Raw genomic sequence first — 9,656 nt, 5'->3', positions numbered from 1 at the left:
GGGTTGTCACACTTCCAAACTCTTTGTATTCGAATCTCTCAATCGGAGATTTTTGCCGGTCGAGGATTATAGTGAATTGCCCACAGGAAAGGTCCAAGGGACCTGGGCCTTCGAGTAGGAGTCGTCGACGGCTCCGAACGAAGTAAAATTACTTGTGTCTTTCGTACGCTTCGTATTTGTTTTCCGCTGCACGCTTTTCAAAGCACAAAGTTCTAACTCTAATTTTTTAAATAAATGAAGTTTTTTAAAAAAAAGCACGTGATTCACCCCCTCTCACGTGCACTCGATCCTACACTTACAAGAGTTATGCTTGCAGATCCTTTTATTAAGCCAATGACTAAAGAGTCATTCAATGAGCATGTAAAGTCTATGAGACTTCGTAGAATGTAATAATATTTTAATTGATAATGAGATATTGTAATTTAATTGCGTGAAATGTCATAATCTATTCAGTGTATGTGAAAGGTTACATTGTTGTGAAAAGATCTCGGTGAGCATGTTGACAAGTAGTGATTGGTCCTCTCACATGGACAATCGTCTCTATTTGTTATGTATGAATAGAGGTAAGATCGGTGCTTATAGTTCAGCTTATGCAGCTGTTGGCTTATGTGGCTGTAAAATTGTTACATTACTATAAGCTGGGGTCGCCTTGATAAGTGAATCAAGATGAGATCATTTAAAGTTTGATGATCGAAGTAAATGATCCCACCATTTACTAAACCTGTTTGTAGCCAGATAAGAATTCATGTGTTGGATTCAGGATTAAACATTGAAAATGTCTTGATCAAAATCTGTACGATGTTGATTTGAGATAAACATGCATTTTTTTGTAAAGAAAAATAACATCGTAGCATGTGATTCATACCACATGTGCTAAGACAACAATAAGGGTAGTAGGAGAATGGATCTCTGCTTCTCTATTTTGTGAGCCTTATGAGATTATATGTAGATCTCAGCATTTGTCTTAAGTGACTATTTAGCTGTTTACTTAAAATTTTAATCAGGGTCTACTATTTTAGCATGTAAACCTATGACTATGGATGATTCGGTCTATGGAACATAACTAGGAAAGCGACTAATTAAAATGAATGGATTCAAGCTAAAAAGGAAGGTTAAATATATTTACATCACTTTGAGAATATTCACTGATCGACCCATTTCTGTTATGTATAAAAATGATTGTAAATATTGTAGATATGAAACATGCTCTTGACATGATAGTCAAATTGAGAGATTAGAGATGTTCATATTGATGTAAATAAATATTATTTAATCTGAGCAAATAGCAAGATATAATGAGTCTAGAAAAATAATTATGTACCACCAGAAGAGTGATTTATGTATCACTGGAGAACGGCTGTGTGTCACCTGGATGATGGTTATGAGCCATCAGATAAATGACTGTGTATCATTCAGAAAATGGTTATATACCATTTGAGGAGCGACTAAGTTAGGTATAATAACTTTTTTAGCATCAATCGCTCTATGAGCAGCTATATAAGGTGTAATAACTTTCTTAGCAATGAATGTTCAATGTACTTGCTGTCATACGAACTATTTTCCTATGTATGAATTGATTATTCTTGCAGTCTATGCGACTGTGCATTTCGGTTATATTTAGTCTACGTGGCTAAATACCTCTTAATGGTCTATGTGACCATTTGCTTTTGTGGTTTCATTTGGACGAGTGGGAGATGTTGGCAGTTATTATAACCACCCACCACGCACGCCACGGAGTGCACGTTCTGCACTTCGTGGAGGATGCGGCCTTTCCCTATTAAAGGGAGAGGAAAGCCCTAAGAAAGAGTGTGCGATCATACCAGTTGTGCGTCCAAGCGAAGCATTGATGAAGGGAAGAGAGGAACACTGCCGAAGAAGAGGAAGAACACCAAATCGAGGATTTAATTTGTAGAATTTGAGGAGCTTTTCCATTGGTGACTGCTCTTCTGATCGACACTAGGAATTCCAAGTCGGGATTTTCTCGCTACAACAGGTATAGATTTACAGAAAACACTTTCGTCGCAAACACATCGTAAGCTATTGTGCATCGTTAATTGACGATAAAATTTCAAATTCGTCGTCAATTGATAACGATTGCAAAATTCATCGCCGATTGGCGATGAACGTAGATTGGAGACAAATTTGATTCGTCGCCAATTTGTGACGATTTCTGATTTTGTCGTCAATTGGCGACGAATAATATTTTTGTGATGAAATATCACGATGAAATTTTAATTTTTCAAAACTTATGATGATTTAATAGCAACGAGAATTTCTTCGTTGCAAAAGTTTTTATGACAAATTTATTTATAAAATTAATTGCAAAATCATCCTTAATTTGTGATTTTTTTATAGTGATACATTATCTTTATCCAAAGTTGACGAAGAAATCAAATGACAAGGTGGTGTTTACGCAAAAGCTAAATTAACACTAGAATAAGCCTTATCCAAGATGAACAAGATTTGGAAACTACACAATTGCCAAAGAGCTATGGGAGAAATTCATAGCCATACGCATTGAAGGCGAAGCTCGCACAAAGGGATTTACTATATTTATATGAACAAAATTGAACTCATTCTCCATGTTGAGAGGAAAGCAAATAGCAAGTATCAATGCCATGTATAAGAAAATTGTTCATGATTTAAGAGGTTTTGACGAGCAAATATCAAATAGGGATCTCATTTAATTTAGACCATCCTAATTAGGTGAGACCTAAATGTAAGTACTTTACATCAGTTCTAGCAAAATAATATTCACTTAGTTATCATTCTTCCCTTTATATCTCTTATTTTTTCTTATCTGTTATTAGAGTCTAAATTACAGAATATTTATCAATCTATTTATATGATACGGTAGAGTCTCTAAGTGATCAAGTGCTCGTCATGCAATAGCCCAAGATTGCTACGTGGCCTTGAAATAAGGAATGAGAGGTGTAGAGAAACACAGAGAGGATAGTCGGATAAATATAACAATCATGGTTTTTTAACACAGGTCAAAAATGAAACTTAATACTTCAGGTTCCTGACTTTAAGTTCCGACCTCCAAACCCAACATCTCATGCCAACCTCTTCTCGGCCTCAAGTCTGACCTCGAGTTTTGGTATCGACATGCATTCGACATCTCGTGCCGATCTCTTTTCGGTCTTGAGTCCGACCTCGAGTTCTGATCTCAACATTAGAACTGTCAAATGGGCCAACTCACGGCGGAGCGGGCCAACCCATGGCGGGCTCATCATATGGCGGAGCGGGGCGAGTCAAACCCACCAACTTGGCGGGTTAAGAAATTGTCAATCCGACTCAACTCAAGACGGGCCGCAAGTTAGGCGGGCCAACCCACGGGCCTGTTAAAAAATAAAAAAATATTAAAAATTTTAAATTTGAATTATAATTTAAATTGATTAACTTGAATTGTAATTTAAGTGAATCAAATCCACTAATTCATTGAGTTTTTTACTTTAATTTTAAAATTTAAAATAAATAAATAAACTTTCTCAACTCGCGGGCCAACTCAAGCCCGCCGCGGGCCAACCCACGCGGGTCACGGGCCTAGGTTGGCCAACCCATCTAAACCCATTTTAAAATGGGTTGATAAAATTTCAATCAAATACGTCTAAATTACTTGGCGGGGCGGGGCGGGCCAATCCGGCGGACCTAACCCAAATTAACGGTTATACTCAACATGCATTCAACATCTCATGCCGATTTCTTTTCGGCCTCGAGTTCAACCTCGAGCTCTGATTTTAGCATGCCTTCGACATCTCGTGCCGGTCTCTTCTCGAGCTTGAGTCCGACTTCAAACTCTAGTATCTGCATGCATTTGACATCTCGTGTCGACCTCTTTTCGGCTTTGACCTTGAGTTCTGATCTCTATATGCATTCGAATCTTGGTTCAATTCACCTAGGAAGTTTCTGCTATATCAATGCTTTGATATATTTAGAAATGATCCAGGAGAACAAGACTTAATGACAAATCACACCATGGAATCACAGTACTAATTTCGTATAAAAACATATATATAAGCACTGCTGCCCATATAAGAGTTATTATTCCTTTCTTGTCCCAACGTAACTATATTCGATCGATAAAACCTCACCACGCCACAGTCCCAAAACACTCTTGTTCCTATCTTATTGCTTTCCAAAGGGTCATCAATTCACTGTACGCACAGCGGTAGCAGTGGTCTTAGTGGTCTGCAGGTTCTTCTTGTGCCACGTCCAAGAATCTGAAGGAGAGTCGGGCAATGGCGGCAGCAGCACCATGGTTCTGCGGTATAGCCCAAAAGGCCACCCTTGGCAACCCCTAAACTCTTCCCATATTGACGGCAGCTTCCTTCCCCAGTTCTCGTAATCCTTCAGCTCAGTACAGAATGATGATCCTAATTCCGCGGAGCAGCAGGAGAAGCTGCTCTTCACTGAGAAAAATGCTTCACTACCGATCTCCTCCTCCTCCTTGTCTTCCTCATGATTGCCTTGCCGGTCTTCTGCAACGTCGTCTATGTCCCTTAGCGGGCTCGCAACGCGAACTCTTCCTGTTGTTGGCGACACGCCCCAAGTGAGCCTCCCTGTGAACAGCTCCTGGGGCTTTCTCCACTTTGCCCTTATTGCTCTTGCTTGTAACTCCAGCATGATCAACTGCGCGTCCAAGATTCAGTTTAATTGAAGAACATATCGTCAATTGGACTGCGTTTACAGTATAAATGCATATATCAACACACAGCCACACGGTACCTCTTTGTGACTGAGATCGCTGTCGAAAATCTCATCGACGGAGGAGCTCAAGGTGGAGGGGGATCTGAGGCAGGAGCCATGACACTGAGCGCAGACATTCCTTATGAGCTTCGGAAGCGAATTGGGATGTTCAGAGAGCTTGGACTTGCCCTGGTGAACAGGAACCATGCTGCTGAACAATTATGCCAAGAAAACAAATCAATGAATCAATTGTGCATAGAGTCTGTTTTCTCTTTCATTTATTCTGTGCCGCTGTATGGAATTGAGTGGGATATGGACGTGCATGATAGAGGCCTGGCAACCTAAACCATTGAGTCAAGGGTAGAAATCCTTTGGGTAAAGATTAAGCATATGAAACATGTTAAACATTAATCTTTAAACGTTGAAGGATCTTAAAAATCAGTTAGAGGTTGTCATTACATTCTATAAAAATGGTCCAAAGGCAAGCCTCAGGGGTCATAATTCATTCATATAGTTACAGTTTTTTCCCCTGATCCATGCATCAGTATTGCTAATCACTTTGTAGGATGTCGTGTTTATTTCTTTCATTTGAAAAAAAGAAAGTAGCAAAGACATTTTTCTATCCCAAATCTTGCATATATAAAATGCCTCAGTCAGAATGTTCTGCTAATTTTGTGTGTCTTTCTGTACATGTGTTTGTTTTCCCAGTAGTAGTTTGTGTGACTAAGTGTCTGTAGTTTTCAAGTTAATTTTAACTTGAAGCTAACTTTGAAGTGACACCACGCCAAATTTAGAACACTTGACTGCAAAGATTTCAAAAGATGGAGTTGATACTTGCATCAATTTATCGGCTAATGAAATGGACTAATCAATGTTTCTGCAAATAAATAAAATGTAGTTAGCAATCATTTGAGAGGTATATTAACAATGTTATGAATATAACATAGATCATTGTCTAACAGCTGAGTTTTGACATAATTGATTAGTTGATCAAATGCTACACTTTTATGTGAGAATTATGCATGTTCTGAGTGAATTCAAAGTAGATATAAGAGTCTGCTCAAAACTCAAAAGGGATGAACACAGTACACACACCGACTTTGAATGAAGGAGGTTTGAGTTGTGTGGTACTCATATGAGGTGCAAGTGGGATCAGTTTGGCCTAGGTGAACCCGACTTGGCAGAGATGACACCAAAGTTGGCAAAGATGGTAGTTACACAGGATTCAAAGTTGACCAAGGTGCTTAGCCTTCTGGCTTATTACATTCTTCATGTGATCAAAGGTAAATTTTATTTTACTACTTGACTGTCAAGTTGTTGCCGAAGCACATAAGCCTAGTTCATAACCATAAGAAAGTTGAACAATGATGCTGCCCAAAAACATATACTAATGGTCTTAACCATATATGTTACTTGAACAGAGATCTCCAATTGTTGTTGTGTGCTAATGTTCAATACCACAGCTTATCCATCTATGTTATCAGAACAACAGAATGGTTTCTTTTTGTTCATATTTTTTCTTTCTCAACCTGAAATGTTATTGTGTCAGACCATTGTATCATTATAAATCATCAATTCAATCAGAGATGATAAAATGAATGTTGGGAAATGAAAGAAAGAAAAAATCTGGTTCCTTGAATGAATAGTGAGAACTATTAAAGCACACTGTTTTATTTTGTTTTGAACAAGTTAGTTTTTTTACACAGGGTATTCTACCTTTGTTATTTGAAATATACTCAAATTTAGAGTACAATTTATTCTCTTTATTTTCTTAATAGGAAAGCTTAAAAACTAGTTCTATTGAGGAAAATTATCAGTAAATTAACTATAGAAAGGGCTTTATATAATTTTCAAAGATGAGTACCAATTGGATCATTTGTATTATGTCAATCAAGTAGGAGTTGTCAATGCCCCCACGACTATGGTGCAGAAACAAAATACTTAAGAGATCAAATAAGAGGATCAAAATTTGAATTTCAATAGAGACAAAAAAATAGGAGTTATCAAATTTAATATTTGATGCTTTCGACACGATCAACTTAACTCTAGTATATGAATAAATTGAACCTTAGTATATGATATGTTGTCTTTAATATAACATGTATTATGTGCTAATTATATTGAGCATTTGGAATTTTCATATATGATTATTTCAAATTTCAAGTTTGTATTTAAAATTATAATATAAGTTGGAAATTGATTTTCATAATCAATCGATCCATTAGGGGCATTGTAGATTATTTCATTTTAAATTAATTTTTAAATTGAATAAAAAATTAATATCTAAAATTTAAAATATTCAAGTGAGGAGGCTATAACATTCATTGATTTGGTTCAACTAAATTGGATGAGGGTATGAGTTCACATATTGGCATGGTCCATGGATATAAACATATAAAAGTTAAGTAAAAGTTGAATAAAGGTTGATTATTATGAAACCAATAAATATGTGCGAAGAATTATAGCCAAGATAAATGTATTAAATTGAAGTTATTGGGACTAAATAGTATAAAAATATTGATATTCGTGTTAAAGCTGAGTTTGATAAATGTGTGCAATGATACTAGGGATCACCTCTCCCTCCCTCAAGAGAGGTGCCAAGTTAGCTAGGGTTATCGGAAGTGATCTCTAAGGCCGGCCAGCCCCATCGTACATCTCCATCATGTGTTCTTTGGGAAGATCCTTATTCGGAAACATTTTCACATCTTTTTGAAAACATCCCCATCTGGAAATATCCTCACCGCACATTCTTACATCCTTTAGGAACATCCCCATCCAGAAATATCCTCGTCGCTCATCCTTACATCCTTTAGGACATCCCTGATGTGCATCCATACATCTTTTGGATCGGAAACATCTTCATCTGAAAAAACATCATCGTTGTGCACCCTTACATCCTTTAGGAACATCCGTGTTGTGCATCCTTACATCTTTTGGGAATGCAATCCGAGAATACCTCATCCGGGAACATCCCTGTCGCACATTCTCATTGTGCGCCCTTTAGGAACATTCTCCCTCAAGAACATCCCTAACACACCCTTTATTATTGGACGGATGCTTGGATAATTTCACTCCAATACGTGAGTGGTAACAACATGAAGAACGATTATGGAGCCACGAGAGGACAGTTATGGTTACATGGGCAGTTAATAGAAGAATGATGTGGGAAGTTAATGGAAGGATTATATAGGTAGTTAATGGAAGGACGATATGAATAGTTACATGGGCAATCAATGGAGGTGTGGGTCATTATGATTGTATAGGCAATTAATGGAAGGACGACGTGACTAATTACATGGGCAATGAATGTAAGTGTAGATAGTTATGGTTGTGTGGGCAATCAATGGATGGAGTGGATGATTGTAACAAATGAGATGGAGTTGCAAGATAAATAGGGACAAAAGGTAGGGATGAAGATACGCATTCTAATACATTTTAAGTCTCGCTTCTTAACAATCTACTGACTTAAGCATCGAAGGAATTGTTGGCTCCTCTTAACTGTGTTATCGTGCAAGAAGCATTATCGGATAGAACCCACATGGAGGATAGCTAGGTGGACTAAGAAGAATTAGTCACAACATGTGATATTCAAATTCAATTCAAAGTTTAAAAATACAAATAATTTTGACTCAAACTCAGTTCGAGTTTGATTCGAGTTGCTCAAATCTTGATTTGAGTAGAATCAAACTTTAACTCAAAATGATTCAAATTTGAATTTAATTTGAGTTGTTGTATAATATAATAAAAATATTAAATAAAATATTGAGAATGTGGCTCATGAACAATTGAACAAATATCATGGGTTTGAATTTGATTCAAAAAATTATCAAATATGTTTGAGTTTAGTTCAAATTCAATAATTTTGAATATGAATTAAATATTTTGAATTGTCTTAAAAAGCTCACAAGCCAACTCAATTCGTTTGCACTCTTATATAGGACTAGGTGGGCACACACACATAGAGATAACTTGGTGCAACCAAAGTTCTTAGTTACTTGATGGCTCGAGTTCTATGAAAATTGAAGAAGGAGAATATCCAAGGGATCATAGGATGACGAACATCAGAGTGCAACTATGCTTCAGAGATGTATCGAAAGAGCAATTCAAGTTTTCCTCTTTTATTGCTTAAGAAAATCCTTAAAACTTAAGCTCTCAATTTCTCTCTCTCTTTTACACATTGATATCTCCTCTATTTATAAGAAAACAATAAATCCTAATTATCTTCTAAGATGGAATTCTATCCTTAGATAACTCCTAAAATATAGAAACATGTATATTTAGATATCTCCTAAAATATACTCTCTTAATTAGGTATCTTCTTATTTTGATTTCAAGCTTATGCCAACAATCTCCCCCTTAAGCTTGAAATCTACTCTTGACACATCTTGAATCCCAATGAGCTCTCGCATCTCCTTGAACTTGATCCTGCCGAGTGCTTTGGTCAAGATGTCGGCCTTCTGTTTTTCACCTGGAACATGCTGAACCTCCACTTGCTCATTGTCAACACATTCACGAATAAAATGATAGCGAGTATGTATATGCTTGCTGCGACCATGAAACACCGGATTCCTCGTAAGAGCAATTGCAGATTTATTGTCAACCCTTATCACCACCTTTTCACTTGATTTCCCAACGATTTCACCGAGCAGCTCTTGCAGCCAGATTGCTTGTTTAGCCGCTTCTGTAGCTGCCATAAATTCAGCTTCACACGAGGATAGCGCGACAGTCTCCTGCTTCTTGGAACACCATGTGATTGGCGAATCATTGAGGTAGAAAATATGACCGGTGGTGCTTTTTCCATCATCCATGTCAACATTATGACTACTGTCTGAATACCCTACCAGTACAATTTTGCTTGAGCGAGCAAAAACAAGTCCGTATGAGACAGTTCCCTGAATGTACCTCAGTACCTGTTTTAGTGCAGCTCCATGGGATTCTTTAGGCTCTTGCATGTACCTACTTAACAC

The 9,656-nt window shown here is 37.2% G+C and overlaps 1 protein-coding gene across 1 annotated transcript; it reads right to left on the bottom strand.

The window, feature by feature from the left end:
- Positions 1-4,149: 4,149 nt before the first annotated feature.
- LOC141816291 (uncharacterized) lies at positions 4,150-4,896 on the bottom strand. Its single transcript, XM_074704100.1, has 2 exons — positions 4,729-4,896; positions 4,150-4,632 (listed from the first exon to the last, which is right to left on the bottom strand). The coding sequence occupies exons 1-2, from the start codon at positions 4,894-4,896 to the stop codon at positions 4,150-4,152; spliced, it is 651 nt and encodes a 216-aa protein (XP_074560201.1).
- Between the last annotated feature and the right edge of the window lie 4,760 nt (positions 4,897-9,656).

The sequence above is a fragment of the Curcuma longa genome, chromosome 2 (genome assembly GCF_044706935.1).
Source record: "Curcuma longa cultivar G26 ecotype Majalengka, Jawa Barat chromosome 2, ITB_CL_G26_1.1, whole genome shotgun sequence".
Lineage (NCBI taxonomy): Eukaryota > Viridiplantae > Streptophyta > Magnoliopsida > Zingiberales > Zingiberaceae > Curcuma > Curcuma longa.
This window is presented reverse-complemented; position numbering and strand designations above follow the sequence as displayed.